The following is a 17,435-nucleotide window of genomic DNA, read 5'->3' on the forward strand; positions in this document are numbered from 1 at the left end:
GCCTGTGTGTTGCGATGCATATCCTCCTGCATCTAATTTGCTGGAAGCCCTTCAGTGATGGCATTCCTGTTCTCCTGACTAGATTGAATTTTTTTTTTTTGGGGGGGGGGGGGGGGGGGGGGGGTGTTAGATAGATAGCCACATATTTCAAAGCTTGCAGTTGGTCTAATGAAGCTAATAAATTGTAGCAGGTATCCCGTCTCTGTTTAAGACAACATCATAGCTATGTGTAAATTTAAAAAGACATCAAAGATGCCCATAAAGTGTGTTAAGCTGTTTTACTGGGGTCATTTTCCATTAATTTCCAATTGTATAACACTGATATGAATCTTCTCTCAGCACGCGTGACAGTGAATTAATAGTCTTGACAAGGGGGTTGAGGTTGCAGTTATTTGCCTAGGAACTGACTCACTTTTTTTTTTTTATTTCCTTCTCTTTTCTTTAGCTAACGGGGAAGGAGAACGTACCCCCAGAGTCGGATCCGCAGCCGACTCACACTCTGTTTCCGTGGAAACAGCAGCTGAGCTCCAATGGGCTGAGACGGCAGAAGCGAGATTGGGTCATCCCGCCAATCAATGTGCCAGAAAATTCCAGAGGGCCCTTCCCCCAAATGCTTGTCAGAGTGAGTGGTGGAAGAAGCATAATGGTTTATTTCTTTAATGCAAGAGTTGTTTTGCCAGGTCTCATTAAAACATTAAGCTGTTACAAAATGTGAAATCCATAAAACTAAGGAAACCAATAGATTACACATTAGATCCAATTAATAGCTATTAGCCAATAACTACAGTACCATAGTAAATACCAGAGATGTCATAGGCTACTGTTTGGTATTGTCGTTCAAAATTTAGTGTCTATTGAGGCAGATTATTATAGAAATTGCATAAATACAATAAAAAGTACAACTTTGTTAATAAATCCTTGAAAACGTAAAGCCTAAGATGTTGATCATGACTGTAACTTTAGCTATTTTTTGGTGTGATTTCTGTTTTGCAGCATTTACTGTATTGTAATGCCTGTCTGATTATTTGATCTCATCTGCGCTGGTGGTGCTTGAGCAAGCAAGATTGCATTCACATGTGCTCCGTCCCCATGCTGTGGTCAGGATAGGGTTAGGGTTAGACATTGCAGGTAGGTGATGGAGGTTCAGGTGTGCATCTGGGAAAGATTTTGAACCAATAGCTATTTCAAGTTGCGTATGAATCTCCTAATAATACTTGATTCACCACTGCTTTGGTAGAGCCCTTGGATTGAGATGACTGAATTATTAAATGAAAACCTCTTTGGACAAAGAATCCAGACAGCATACTAACCTGTAGCATGAAAATGAAGAAATAATGTGTTGGCTGAAAAGCAGAGTGAATGAATGAAAAATATATAAATTAAAATGTAACAAGAAATATATGGTGATTATGTGGGAATATATGTGGGAAGAACAAAAGAAAGAACGAAAGAAGGAAAATCTTCCCTAATAGTAATCATAAGTTTTGAATATGCACAAAGCCTGTCGCACCGCAACCTTGAAGCTTTCTTATGAACCTTAGTAATTCACTTCTGCGAACTAGTTCATAAAAACATCAGTCAAAATAAAAAGTATTATTGGTTTAGTGTTTCCTTTTAAAATCTTAAAATCAGCTTGTTCGCTGTTTCCAAAACCTTCTCAACTTTTGTCTTTGATTTAAATTGTGCAGAAGAGCAATTTTTACAGCCCCCGGGGAACTGCAGGCAAACAAATTAAAACATTATTTAAAATAAATAAATAAATAAATAAATAAATAAAGACTAATAAGGGCACTTACTGGGCAGGCAGCACTTCCATTCTTTCAAGCTATGCACAAGCTAGAGCCGAGAACAGAAACTCCTGTGTGGAAGCTTTCATCTCCTAGGGTCAGTTCAAATCAGAGACCTCTTAGGTCTGTTGTGTGCAACAAACAAAATCCATGTTTACGTTCTAAATAGCCCTTTCTGGAACTGAATGATTCAGTTTGCACATAATGTATTCTTTGGCACACAGGACACAATGCAGCACGCTCAAGGATGTCTACATAGCAGTGCAGCATTACCATGTTCGTTTGTATAAGCAGGCAGAACACAAAGTAATTCTTGAAAAAAATATATATATATATATACAGTGCAGGTGATCAATTAGAAAATGAACACAAGAGACTTAACAGCTCAGCAGTATTTGATATGAGGTTTTGGTTTTGTACAGCACACTGTGGACTGTTATGGTGTTGAGACTGCCTTCTCATTTTGGTAAGTGTAAACAAGAGAATGGTTGTATACCAACTGTACAGTTCATATCAACTTCATATAGATCATATTTAGGTCAAAGACGAGCAGAGCATTTACTATGTTGTTTTAAATTTTAAAAAAATTCCCTTCGATTGTTTTCTTTGCCTGAGATGACAGAATGAAATGTACTGGAATGTTCTGAAGCCAGGCAATTTGATGGAGAGATATGAAGGTAGGAGAGTTCTAACGATAGACCCCTTGTAGCAGAGTGAGCGAGTAACATCATTACTCAAAGTGCACTGCGATGTGGGTCTTTGGTACTTACGTTGTGTAACGATCTGTGAAGCCAATAGGCACAGTAATGAGGTGTTCTGTCATCAAGCATCGTGCAGAATGACATCCCCGAGACAGCTTATTCTCAACAGGTGATCCCCACTGCCCATAGCTGAGGCTCACTTTAATCATCCCATCTGAAAGTAGTGGTCCAGAGATTGGATAGAGATGGACACCTCTTTCAAAAAGCACCCTTTTAAATTGAGTTCAATGTTACAGCAGGATGCAGGAATATCCATATGCCATGGAACTGAATACATTATTGGAGATACAGTAACAGTCCAGAGTATGCATTGTATTATATTTGCTCATCCCAGAGGCTATTTACCAACTGCTGACAGACAGAATGGTCCGCACTGGAATTCCCCCCCAGAAAGTCCTCCTTTCTGATTATGGAAATTCCAGTAAATGTTTTTGCTATTATTGAGAAAGGGATTGCCCGACGATCCCCTGGGAAGACTGCAATATAATGTGTCTAAAATGTGTAATTGAAATCTCTACACAAATACTGTGTACATTTATACATGTGACTGCTTAAAAATAAGTATCCTGCTCTCAATAAAATGTAGAACCATCTGCCTAATTAGTTGTAGCTTCCTCAACCACATCTTCTCCCTTGAAGTGTAAAACCTGCCTTAATTCTTTTGAAATTGCTTTTAATGCTTGAAGCCCATGTTGCAAGACAGAGCAGCAAACTAAACATGCAAGTCTAATTTTTAAACTAGGCCGAGTTAATAGACGTACCTCCTGTTCTACACTGGAGTGTAATAAATAACAGACAAAAATGCTAGGTCTTGTTTGAATCACAGGTGACACGAATACAGCAATTTGGAAAATATGCTGAAAAACATAAGCCACTTTGTCAGAACAGTAAAGGGCAGCATGCTCATGCTTCAACTCGAATTATCTGGATATCATCTGGATATCAAGCCTTTTCAGAGCATGAGGGTGGGCACGGTTGTTGACATTCATGTCCCCTTTAATATTTTACAGCTGCAACCGTAGAGTCTCTGAAGCACCTCAACAGCTAGCTGGTTAACTTCAGTCACTACATTTATTTAAAGCAATGATAGAACTGGAAAGGTAGCTTGCTAATTCAAAGCAGATGTTTCAGTGGGTCTGAAATCCATTTATGTGTTTAGTTTTTTTTTTTTTTTTTTTTTTTTTTTTAATGCTTTCCAAGCCATAAAGCACATAAAGACATTGGTTTACCAAACTCTACCCAAGTTAGCGTGTAATCTCTATGAACATGGATTCTGTTATGTGATTGGCTTACAATTAACCACCATTAACTGAAACAAAAAATACATTTAAAAAACATTATGTTTTTATTAGCTTGATACTGTACTAAAAATACCAGTTCAACTGTTTACATTGTTTAGTAAATGTTAATAGTGGCAGACAAATGAGTGTAAAAACTCCCCATACGAACGTATTGCACATTTAACATCCTTTCAGCAGGCTGGGTTATCTGTTGGTAGAACATGTTGTGACATTGATAGTTCAAGCTACAAAACCCTCCTCGTCACAATCTATAACACACTCTTTTGTTTGTGTTATGAGATTACCAAAATCCCCTTTTCCAAGCATACGCTCAGTTTTACCAACCCTGTTCTAGAGGCTGTGTTGTATTACTCTTACCCGATTTATTTGATAAGAAGATTGCGTTTCTTTTTCTAAACTGTCATTTTGTGCAGCGTTAATCCTTTTTTTAGTGATTTATATTTAGGATGTAAAAACAAATCCGACACTGGCAAATTCATGAGGTATTATCCCCAGTGTAATTTAAAACGATAACTAAATCAAATACCCAAGTGGTTGTCTTGAGGAAACAAAAAGAAGAAAGAAAGAAAGGCTAACACAGTGTCTGTTGCCGTGTTTAGAATACAACCATCACGACAAAACCAAATTGATAGAGTAGAACAAATACTCTTTGCAGCTGATACAGCTCTACAGGCTTCTGGATCTGTTCCCTTCCCAGTAGGTCTAATAGACCACTTTGGCTGCTGTCTTCAAAGTCTGTGCCAGGATCATGTGGCTAAATCCGAGTATTTTAACTTTCTGCAGCATTCCCGGTGTGACTTGTGTTTAAACGCAAACCGTCAAAACCGCAGTTTTAAAAACTAACTACAAACAAAGGTGCCTGAACAATGTTCCATGTATGCTGGGTATTTTCATTTATTTATTTGCTCTCATATTATTTTAGTGTGACAGAAACTAAGACAAGCAAATGTTCTGTTATTTACTGAAACTGGCGCTCCGCTAAAACCACAGACTCTTGGGATAACTTTTAAAGATGTGGGTGCCCATTAAATTGAACAGAATTCATTTAATTAATTGGGTTTTAAATAAAATGGGAACTTCACAGTAGTTCCCATAATAAAATGTACAGTGGTGCATTACAAAACTGCAGATGTTACCACTTCTTACGAAATACAGTAAATAGTTCTCTAAGTCTTGGATAGCTTACTTACTGCATGTACAAATAATTAATTCAGCTTTCCTGCACTAGATGCTTTGGTTTATTTCTATTTGCACAGAGCCCTGACAAGCATCCATTAAGATGCTAAATATGGGGATCAATATCACTGCTAACTGGAATATAGTAAAGGCACCCATATGCACATAGCTCTGTTTAAGGACTAGCTTATTTAGCTAGTAGTGAGCTGTGACATCTCGTTATCAATAAGGCGACCAATAAAATAAAAAATAACTAATCTTTACATTAAGTAATATAGTAAAAATGGCAGGCTGTGGGCAGCAAGTTTTTCCTGCCCACTTTATCATATATTATCAGATCTTATAATGGTGCCCATGTGTAGAAAATCTACAGGATAATGTTGCTTTTGTTTGCACACTTGGTCTTTGCTTAATTGCCAGGACTCTTTACATTGCTGCATACAGAGTGCTTATTTCCTCTTGACGTCACTGGTCATCCCTTGCAGTGAGAGTCAGGGGCTGTATTCTTAGAGCTACAATACAGACCATCAGTATATACACTAACTCAGCCTGCTGGATGCTTTTTATTATTCATGAATGAATTCCCATTATTATTATTTTTTTACTTTCAAGAGAAAGACAATATAGGCAAAGAAAGAAATGTAAGTAGGGATGGAGTTGAAGCTTTTTATCTTTCAAATACACATCAGTCTCTATATTCCTGCCCCAGACCATAATGAATAAAGATCAATAAAGTTTCTGCTCACTTTCAAGCCATCTGGGTACCTGAAAGTGTACTGTAGCTTGAGAAAAGTAGGCAAGTATTTAACTTTCTGTAATAGCCTATGTCTTCAGAAGATGGATATGCAGAGTGCCAACGATTAAAATTAATACAATTCAATAGAGGGTTAATATGTCTCCTTTTACATAGGGTAAAAAATAGTTCATGTGGGAAAAGTATTAGAAGTCTTTAGTTAAAACAGTCACAAAGTGAACACATTAAAGAGTCCGACTCGCTCTAATCTTACTGCACTAGCACCCAGAGTACAATCATTAGCTGTAACTGTTTAATGACAGCTTTACCACTGGCTTTTTATTCCCTTCGTGGCCTAAACCAGTTCTAATGAGACAAAACGATGACAAGTCACAGCCTTTTTTTTTTTTTTTTTTTTTTTTTTTAACGAGAGCATGACAGAATAAAAGCAAAATAATTGAACAAATATTGAAGAAATAATATCTGAGCTTCAAAATCCTAGGGCTTTTTATTGGATTAAAGCTAGACAATTTTAATGATCGCGAGATAACCTTTACTCAAAGATGGGTTGTGTTATCCTTAAAGGCTAAAGTAGCTGCCAGCTTGCCATCACTCACATAGAATTGTATTAACTTTAATGTTTTAAATATATTCTCTTATTAAAGATAGGTATTGTGTAACTCACCCATGAGCTAGGCAATTATAAATCATGACCACTTAACCCATTAAGTGCCATTATCCTCAATGCTCACTTTTTTGGAGCATTTTTAACTGGCATCTACCTGTTATTTAAATTTTCTCTTCATATTGTTGTGTTATGATGACTTACTCTTATTGTGTTATCCACAAAAGTTACGTCTAAATGAAATGTATCAAATTACATAAATACAGCTTGTGTTCTGATTTTCTTTCAAAGCAAAATGTATATGTTAGTGTAAAAATCTCCAGATACTCATCTAGTTACCATTGCAATAACTCATGTAATCCAGGCTCATAGCCACTAGCGTCGTATTACAATATTCACCATCAGACATCAAGATCTGCCAATTACAAGAATCCCTGATGGCCATGTGTTTGGACTACTGTTTAATTGAGACAGATTTTAACCTGGCACACAGTGACACCAGGTGGTCATGTGTTTTAACTGAAGCGCAGATGTAAAAAAAGTAGTATGTTGACTCCAAATTGTATCACGGGCAGGACAAATGTAAAACCATGTGTAAGTGCCTGTGCTGGACAGACAAAAGCACTGGGTTGTGGACACTGGAGTAACTCAGAAAGCCCTTGCCCACAAGAGCAGTTTCTAAGCGGCTTGTGACGTCTTCTTAATTACCTTTGGCAGCGTACAAGACATCAGTAAGACCTCAGAGGATGAAGTCTTTATAGCAAGGAAGTGGTTAGGGCATGCAGGGGAACGTGATATAGGCTTTATAACTGTGCCCATGTGTAGAAAGCTGAAAGAGAAATGTGCTCTTGTGGACAGAGGTTCTGACACCAGCTTCCCCCAAAGCGCACAGCCTATCCGACTCAGCATGTGACCTACTGCTCTTTGCTTAAGCTGCAGAACTGTTATTGTATCGGACTGCAGGCTGCTTCACAGGATTTCTTTTCAGGCAGCATGCAATTCTCTCCAACGTAGCAAATTGGAGCCAGGAAGTAAAAAAGAAAACTGCTGAAATAGCTGAAAGGTTTAGTCTGAAATTCTCCTAGAGCAGCATTCAGGTCTTTACTGTAATTATACATATTGTGTTTCCATATACTCAGATCTATAAGGACTTAATATTGTCCTTGCTAAAGCTGCAGGGACCGACAAAAGAAGTCATTTAACGATTCAGATGCCTCGTGGTCTGTGATATCAATCAATCGCTGAATGAAAAAGAAAGAAATGTGAGCCTCTGCCCCTGAATTCACTACTGCCTTAGAATGGCTGTATTTTCCCTATTCTTTTTCTTCCTTTGGGGAGAATGAGGTGGTTCAGTCTATTGCTAATGTTAGGATAATGATAATTTGGGAAAGCTGCCTCCATTCAGAATCAGTTCATATTCTATCTCTTACTGCTGTGCTAATGTAGTAATTGGAAATTAATTTGTTAACTTCCATTAGTGGGTCCAGGATTTGACTTCGTTATATTAGATTTTTCATGTTACTTAGCCATAGTGATTCTTCCTAATTAATGCAGGAGTTCTACATAATTTAAAGCAATTTTGTTGTTGTTAAAAAAAAAAAAAGAAAGAAAGAAATTGAAGTAAATAAAGTGATTTTTAAGTTTTAGTTTTTTATTTATTTATTTATTTGCTGAACTGAAAATCATCTATTATATAAAGGTTTCAGTTTGTTTTAAAATGTGTAATCAAGCACTTGTTTTTGTTTAAGTAGGGTGATGAAGTTCATCCACTGAAACAAATAGCCTTGCTAAAGACTTGTTTTAAGAAGAGACAAATGAATAGAGAAATAAACATTATGTTATTATTATTATTATTATTATTATTATTATTATTATTATTATTTTTGCAGCATTGCACACAACGCCACTGTGATCAAAACATTGCAATCATAATTTCTTTGACTCGCCTTATAAATTCCGTCTACACAATTGCACACAAACCTGTAGATTGAAGAGCAAAAAGGGAATGTCCTGGCAATGATATTAGTATCAGAACAAACCTCAAGAAACAATTCCATTGATTATATCACTGAGACGGCTCCCTGTCACTCGCAAACAAAATGCCACGAAATGTGCTTTAGTTTTCTTTCTTTAAACGCTTGTTTAATTCGAAAGTGGTAATTGCTTGTTAAGCCAGACAAAAGCCCCAGTGAAAGGAGGTAGTTCACAGGTTTGATGTGAGTTAAGTCACCTGTGGCTGCAGCTGTCTTTCTTTTGCTTTACACTCGCTCTCTCACTGACACCAACAGAAAAGAGCTTTCGATCATATCGACAGAGAGCCCAGACAAATGAGGCACAACATCAGAAGTAAAAGTAAATGTCAATTATGGAATTTAATAGTGCATAGACAACTCTTTGAGTATAGCAGGCAAGCTATAGGCTTACTAACCAGGACAACTCACTCCCACCTGTATTATCTTTACAACGCTGTCATACCTTGCCAGCTATATCATTCCAGTGGCACCAGCCAAATAGGCTAGTAAGCTGATACCTTAGGAACCTTTAGATTGTATTGACTAACCTCATCTAAACTGATGCTGTGTTTCCATTAGCCAATGTTACTGTGCAAAGGTGCAGTGCCCAAAGCAATTATATCCATCTCCAAGGTAGGACAGTGCTATTTTAGAGATCCATGCTGGGAAATTACATTAGGTTTGCAGGGAGGTTGATTGGAAGAGTTGGTGTGAACATGTTCAGCTTGCTTTTACAGTTCATTTCTGTTCTTACTACTGAGACCCAGACAGTTAAGTGTAGCCCATCTTTAAAGTCAGTAAAGAAACCAGAAGTGGACCTTATTGTTAAATGGAGTTGGCGAGATAACACTAATACAGGGGTGGGGGGGGGGGCAAACAAGTTAAAAATCAACATTTTAGACAGTGAGACATTTTGGGGAAAAAAGGAAATTGAATTGTAACAAAATATATTTCTGGCAATTGGTTGACCTTTCTGTAGAAATAGTCGTGGTGAGAACAGAAAATGCAGTTCCCATTTGAACAAATGTTCTGATGTGAAACACAGTCGGAGTCTGTGAAATAAATGCTTGTGCCTCATGATTTCAATCTCAGCCTGGCTTGGTTCGCTCTCTTGGGTTTCAATTCTTGAGTGAAAAAAAAAAAAAGACGGGCATATGCTTGTCAGATGAGTGCATGGCAACAAGTACTGTGTAGTTTGGGATTTGCATAGCAACTGCATGTCTGGATTTGAACACATGTCCTTATTTATTTTATTTTATTTTTTTCCTTTGTGGGAATTAAAAAAATGTACCCTGTCAAATGAAATTGCAGTAACAGGATATTAAAGACATTAGAACATATCACCCTAAGCTAAAAAAAGAAGGTATTAATATGTATAAATGTAAATGTCAAATGCTCCCAATTCAGTTAAGGTTTAGCAGGGAAATAATGGTTTTAGGAACCATTTTTATTTAAGTTCTTTATTTCTAAAATAGGATAATCCATTCAAAATATAGTCTCAACATATAAATATATGCATTTGCTGTATTCCGTATATATATTATATATTATATTATATATATATATATATATATAATATAATTTATATAATATTAATTATATAAATTAAAGCAGTCAGATTATTTTAACTGTTGCTGGGCTGCTTCATGGCATGGAGAAGCAGAAACATCATATGTTTTTGTTTTGTTTTTTAAGATGTTTACAATATGATGCTGTTTACAATATGAAAGAGATTTCATTACATGAGAGTAGATGTTAAAACTTCATGCTGATTTGAACTTGGCTCTCGCCAAGATAAGCACCAACTAAGATGTCGCTTTACAGTAAACTAATGTGATCCATCTGCATCTCCATCCATTTGGGCTTCTTTCCATCTGATGATGTAGATATCCTTCTGCCTGGTGTTGATGGCTAAAGTGTAATGCTGGCTCCAGGGATCAGCTTATTTTGCCTCCCCAGCACATCAGCACACACAATGGCTGCGATGCTGTCTCCGGCGATCAACCACACTGAGGTCTCCCCAGCGCATCAGCATGACAACCGTCTGGATTGAGCTAAGTAGGGTACATCTCTGGGGTCTTCAAGTGGGCACCTTCCATCCTCTGTGTTTCATTGACTAGCTCATGACACCTCAAGAGGGCTTGACAGTGATCCTGGTGTCCCAGCATCACCCGCCTCCGTCTCCCATCAACTCAGCCCAGCTTACTTACCTGTACATCAGCGTTGCTTTCTTTCATTATGCTTGAGATCCTCAGCCAGAATCTTTCCGTCTCAACCACAGCCAGTTGCTGCTCCTTTCTGCTGCTTCAGATAAGTTCTTCACTGTGCTACTCAACTTTTGGCCACTGAACCCGACAACTGAGAAACCGGGTTGTAGAGTGTGCCACAAATCCTCAACAACCCACCTCCACTGGGTAAACCCGGACTCGCTCTTCCGCTTCAGCAGCTAGTTGAGCATACCGAAGTTTCTTCCTCTCATATGCCTCATCCACAGCATCTTCCCATGGCACTGTTAACTCTGATCCAGACCACAAGACAATGTCTGGTCAAAGGTTAGTGGTGGCAATCTCAGGTGGAAAAATAAGCTGTTGACCAACATCTGCCAGCATTTTCCAGTCTCTAGCAGCTTCCAGTTGTCCTGCGCGAGGTTTGGTTTTAACACCTTTTCTTGGTGGTTGCTCTCCTGGATGGAGGAATATTGTCTTTTATGGGTAATGCTTTGATGAAACTGGTGGCAACTTATTGGTCAGGTTATGCTGGTCTTCCTGCTAAGGCAAAACATCGCAGCACCTGGTCCAGCTCAACATTCTAACTAGAAATGTCCTCATTAAATGAAATAATTAAACTGTAATTTAAAACACTCAGCTAGTAAAAATGTATTGGAATTGCATCTCCAGTAACCTTTTCCTATTTTTGTGTGGGTGTATAAGAAAATTATGCACTTCACCCACCTTTACACAAAATAGATGTTTTTTTTGTTTAGTTTTTTCACAACAGTCTGTGAAGTAACTACTAAAACTTTAGGTTGTAATAATTTCATGGTAAAAAAAAAAAATAAAAGTATTCTGTCATGTTACGCAGTAACGCAGTATTTGTTGATGTGCTGCAAGATTTCCAATAAAACTGTGTGGTTGTGAAAACAAAATGTTAGGAGACATTACACTTTTGAGTGATCATGATGTCAAGAAAGTATATTGTGACCCACAGCTGTGGTTCCGTGCTGTCTTCGACTGGTAAACAGAAGCCTTGTTAGGGGGTACAGAGGGGATTAGAACATGGTTTCTTAATCCTTGACCCTCCCAGTCACTTCATTATTTACAGTCAAATAGATATGCTTTTAAAAGCTTTGGTATCTGACGCCTGTTGGGTTTATGTGTGAAATTTGTTTTAAATCGGTCCAGTTGCTACTGGAAACCACACTGGGACTATCGCAAGCTGGGATTGGCTGGCAATGAGCCGCTGTTACTGACCATGCTTTACCTACTGTACTCTCCTAGATACTTAAGGACTACAGAACTGAGAATACAAGCACTACGTTTATAGATGCATATCTCTTGGGTATTGTCCAAGTTAAAAAAATAAATAAAAATAACCTGATGATCAAGCAAATTGCAAATTGATGCTTTTTTTTTTGACATGCCTAAAATACAGTGGAGGCATTTCTTGTCTGATTGGGCTATTCAAACACACACTGTGCAATCAATGCATACAGACTGGGATACTAATGTAATGGCTTGTCATCTCAGCCCATTGCATTGAATGGAAAGGAGAAACCTTGCACGAACCTCAACCATGTGGTTCAAAGACGACAATCTTACCATTCAACTAAAGAGCTAGCTCTATAGTTGATTACAAAAATATGCAAAATGTGATTTTCTTTTTTAGTTCCAGAGCGTACAAAACTCTTTTTTATGACATAACGAGTTCATGCTATTTCTATTTCTTATATAACATTAAGTGTGAATTCTGTCATTTCAGGACTGTACACATAGAAATTCCACTAATTTACTCAATAAACCTAGCTACCTACCTGCATTCACCCACATATATACATTCTGTGAGCATGTGGGTGCACACAGATGAAGCAGAGAGTAGTTTCCAACACAAATCACATTTTTTGCGGGGTCCTGAAGCTCCCAAGAAAAGGCTCGCTCTTAAACAGAAAAGACAATCCTGTAATAAAACAAAACACGATGTAAGCTAACTGGACCATCAACCATGTACATCCAGTGAGTAAGAGTTTTTTCACCTGGTTCACTCCCCCCAAAGTTGCTAACCATGCAAGAATGTCCCTTAGGCAAGGTTAATTTTGGTCCCGTAGTCTTGGGGAAAACAAGCAAGGTTTTTCCCCAAACTTTGGGCGGAAATCCAAGCCCATAGTACTTTGCAAGACCCCGAAGTGCAGCCGACCTCCACTCTCAGACTCCAGTCCTGCAGGTAGATATCCACCTGTTTAGTCCAGGGCAATGGTAGGTAGTTCCAACTGCACCGGCAAAAGAAAGGGTATCGGGCACTTAAGCAGCACCAGCTTCTTGAGGTTTGGATCACAGTTAGTCCTATCATCTTTGGCCGTAGAAAATCCTAGGCAGTTCTCAGGTTGAAAGACAGACCAGACTGGCTGCAGAGACTCTCTTTTTAAAGGCGATTGCCCTACAGGAATTGGGCTATTACAGGCTACAGGTGTGGACCAATTGAGGCTAGAGAGTCCTAACTAGTTGATAACATTAACCCCTACCTAACCTCACCTGCAGCCTGTTAGCCTGTTAACTCCGTGACGTCATGACACGCAGGTACACTGACCACAGGTCTATCTGTGGGATATGCGAATCACCTGTGGGCTTGTTGCTAGCCTGCCACGAGCGCCTCCTAGTGGTGAACCTGTGAGCTGGCCCACAATTCATACACTTATGTAGACACGCACATATCTGCACACACACATAGGCAAATTAAAAAAAAACAATCTGCAGACATACTTTGAAGAGTAAAGCATCATCATTAAAGCTAATACTGCCCCCATCTCAAAAAAGAACACATTCTACAATTTATTTGTATTATGTGGACAAGACCGGTCACATCGTTCAAAGAAGAAGTAAAACCTATAAATCCTGACTTTCACATTTCACACAGTGTTGCTATTAACATGGAAAGCACCTAGAAAGGACATACAAAGTGCCTGGTAATTGCACCGTGATGCTTGCTCTGTACAACCCTGCCTCCTCAGATCTGCCATTGCACGCATTACTTGAAATGTCACCTATCTGCTCTTCTTCCCTGCTTGTCACATCAAGCGCACCATTGGGAAGCCAATCATGGAAATGAAAAGCTAGAAGGAGTAGAGATCTGGCAGAGTTTGATTTGCAGGGAGTAAATGGGATGATAAGTGAGCTGATAGCACTGATTGCCGTTCTGCTTACAAGTCTGAAAGTCCCAATTTTGTTTGCACTCCGCTCTGGATAATCCTGGAGGTTTGTGCACAGGCTGCAATCGGCACATCAGCCTCCAGGCTTATGTAGAGAGTGGCATGCCCTTCACTGCTCGAGATTTATTTGTTTGTTAGCTTACAGGTATAGTATTATTTTGGGGGTTTTTCACAGTATTATATGCACCGTATTAGATTCATTACGACTCCTCGTATTTATCCCTGTGTAGTTTTAGTTAGTTTAACCTACAAATCATTGTAAAGCTAATTATGTGGTGAATATTGTATATTAAAAAAAAAACACACCATAATAAATGTAGCTGTATTTTAATTCTTTTTAATTGAGTTTTGGCATCTCAGAAGTTGTGTTTGTTTGGAAATACTCGTATGCTTCCAAATGGTCTTGTTTGTTTTGCTTTTTCCATTTCGGAAAGTCATGATCATCAAGATTGTGGTCTTGATTGCTGATTGTTTTTTTTTTGTATTTTTTTAACCACATGCTGAAAACTCAAAAACATTAGTCAGTGTATTTTAACTGCTTGCCTCCATGGCTGCAATTGGACAAAACCAATACTACAGTATCTACCTCTATTCTCTGTTTGCTTTTAACTGAATTATGGCTGGTTTTTTTTTCATAAATGTATATAAAAATATTTCTTTTTAACTGGTTCAGATCCTAAAATGTCTGTCGTTTGTAAAAACACTCACATCTGGTTCTTATAAACAATGTTTAATGTGGCATGCATGAAAAAGAATTGTGTACATTCCACAAAATTACAGACTCGGTATAGAAGGGCAAGCTGGTGCAATGGGGTAGGTAATAAAAGCCAGGCAGAAACAGTCAAAGTCATTGAGAAAGATCAAAGTGGTGTTAAGGCTGTAATACCTCAGGTCTTTACTCACCGGTTCAGTTGTTTGTTGTTCACAACATTTTATACCTAAAGATTTAATGTGATCACAAGCGGTGTTATTGGGGCCGGCGAGAGCTTTTCACGCCCGCGTTTACTTATTCATTGAGTGTTTTAAAGTTACCTTATTTAAGATGGTTAATGCTGCCCCCGCTGTTGGAATGGGTATACTGCACAGAAGAATGAGTGTTGTGTGTATGTGTTTTAATGTCAGTGATTTTAGACAGCTTTCCTCCTATTGATGCCTTGGTGCTCATGTTGGAGTAGGTTCATTACAATCTATGTAAAGAGAAAAATTCCAATTGTCAATTCAGTTTAACTACTGTGTTGCATGGGAACAAGGCAACAGAGTTTTACTGGAAGCCCAGACACAATATCTGAAAACCAGTAACTCAAAAACCAGCAACCCGACAGAAAGCTGCACATCCCTATTTGCTGCTCTGTGGCAAAGTAACAGGAATGGGAGATGTGGTTATGGGGTGGGGGAGTAGATTTCTGTGTTCAATTTAATCTTTTTGATGATGATTGAGTTCTATGCTGGCTGGCTAATGGATATGTATTTATACAGCTCAATTAGAGACCCAATCAATGAATAAAGCTCCACATGCCTTAAATAAGCTTCAGCTTCATTAGGACATTTTATTCTGTGCCCAGTCCTCAATTGGCGCTAAGATCATACCTAGATGTCAGCTGTTACCATTTTGTTTAAATGTATGACAAAGAGTAATTATGACAGATATATAGCCAGCTTTCCAACCCTTTATCTTGGGTAACATGTGTTCACTGTGGGTTACTGATACATTTATTTGTTTATTTACCTTTCTATTTATACATCATTTGTATGTGTGCTGAAATGTATTCAGAAACAGATTATCAAATAACCTGATTATTGTGAGTAACACAACCCTCTCTTTTGTTGTTTACCTGCCTTGTGTTAAATATTGTGAACGACTTATCATTTTTTAAGGGTTTAAAGAGGTTTTTTTGTGTTTTTTTTTTATGTTTTATAGACACTTCAAGTAGATCTATAAATGGGGTGTATTTTGAGGTCATACTCCATTAAATATCAGTAAGATATATGTGTTCTAAGAAACATTATAATTACTTTCTAATATGACATGAATCTTTGTAAGTAACTGTAAGATCACTTAATAACATTTATTGATTTGTTAGACTTGCATTATAAAGACTTCTGGTAATGTGTTTTATTATAGTCCCAGATTGTATTGAGTGCTTGAAATTACCATTACAGTGGGAGTTTAAAGATTGTAATCTCAAGGAGCAGCCAAACTGGGCATGTATTTGTCATAGACAGCCTTGAGGTTTCAATTTTTTATTTTTATTTTTTTTAATATCAACTGAAAGAAAATTGAAGAAAAGAAAATTAATGAAGAGTCAATTCAAAAGGAAAAAAAGGAAAAGAAACAGCAAGAATTGCTGTGAAAGAGGGAGAGTAGAGAAGTCAGAGTTTGGCGAGTTGAGAGAAGGCAACAATCCTGGCAACTGCTTAGTAGGGGTCAGAAGTCGCATACTGCTCCAGGGATGAGCACAACAGGTGCCAGACACCCTTGCTTATGAAATAATTGCCTGTCGCTGTATTATGACATAATTTAGGCATCACAAGCTGGGCTGCCATTCAGAACTCTGCGGCATTCTGTAGCATGATAACTCTAGGAGTTTTTTTTTTTTTTTTTTTTTTTTTTCTGTCACAATTTATATTTTTCTCTTTTGAGAGCCAATCCACTAACAGAAGGGATGTGATGAAAAATCCATATCATCACACAGTAATTCAATATAATTGTCATCTCTTTATACAGTATAGCCATATTTATATGCATGTTAAAGGAAGTTGAGCAACGCCTAATTTGTCCAGTTACTTGCGAGCCAACCAATGACTTTTATCGTTACTGAAAGGTTTGACTTACAAGTGAAGCGAGTGTGTTGGTCTTAGTTTAGCTTGTAACAGTCTATTGTTTGCCTCTCAATTGGCAACAGTCAACAGAATTTCCTCAAACATGCTTTATTGCCATGTGTCTTTTAATACAGTTTAGCTAACTATCAATGAAAACCTGATACAGTACAGATTGGTGATAAACAGAGCGCTTCTTTAAGTTCTCATATTGATAGGAAAATCTGAGAAATGCGTGTCAAGCTCTCACTTTGGTAGGCACGCTTGCTTCCAAAATACAGCAGGAAGTTTCCTAAGGTGCTCGTCCAATTGAAATCGGTAATTGATGTGCATGGATGTTTGTATCTGCTAGCATTCCTTTTTAGTTGACACTTGCCTGCCTGTACAGTAGATACCTCATCAGCAGTCTCCACCGATACCTGAATCACACACAGTAGTGTGCGTTGTAATCAAGTCAAAGTCTTCCTGTTATTCGTATGAAAATGAATAGAAATACCCACAGAAAACAGGTTGATCATTTAGAGGAAAAAGGAAAATAAAATTGTCTGATTTTCATTTCAGTTTAGCCCATCGGAGGACTATACTGATACACAGAGTTTGATTGAGAATAAAAAAGGGAGTCCTGAATTAAAATTTCATCTCATTCACTTATTGTGCTCGTACTGTTCCTAATGTATTTGTGCTTCATTTATGACAATTATTAGTGTCTCACCCTACTGACTTGGGCAACCATGTGTAAGTATATTTATTTGATGTATTTATTTTAAAGAAGAATAGTCAACACGGTTGTAGCATTATAGCAAA

At 37.8% G+C, this 17,435-nt stretch overlaps 1 protein-coding gene across 1 annotated transcript in view; it reads left to right on the forward strand.

Moving 5' to 3' along the window:
- LOC121320181 (cadherin-4-like) overlaps positions 1–17,435 on the forward strand; it is a 260,158-nt gene that overhangs the window by 190,452 nt on the left and 52,271 nt on the right. Inside the window, exon 4 of the mRNA XM_041258433.1 lies at positions 446–622. Coding sequence (XP_041114367.1) covers positions 446–622 — 177 coding nt within the window. The remainder of the gene's footprint in view (positions 1–445; positions 623–17,435) is intronic.

This window comes from Polyodon spathula, chromosome 8, assembly GCF_017654505.1.
Source record: "Polyodon spathula isolate WHYD16114869_AA chromosome 8, ASM1765450v1, whole genome shotgun sequence".
Lineage (NCBI taxonomy): Eukaryota > Metazoa > Chordata > Actinopteri > Acipenseriformes > Polyodontidae > Polyodon > Polyodon spathula.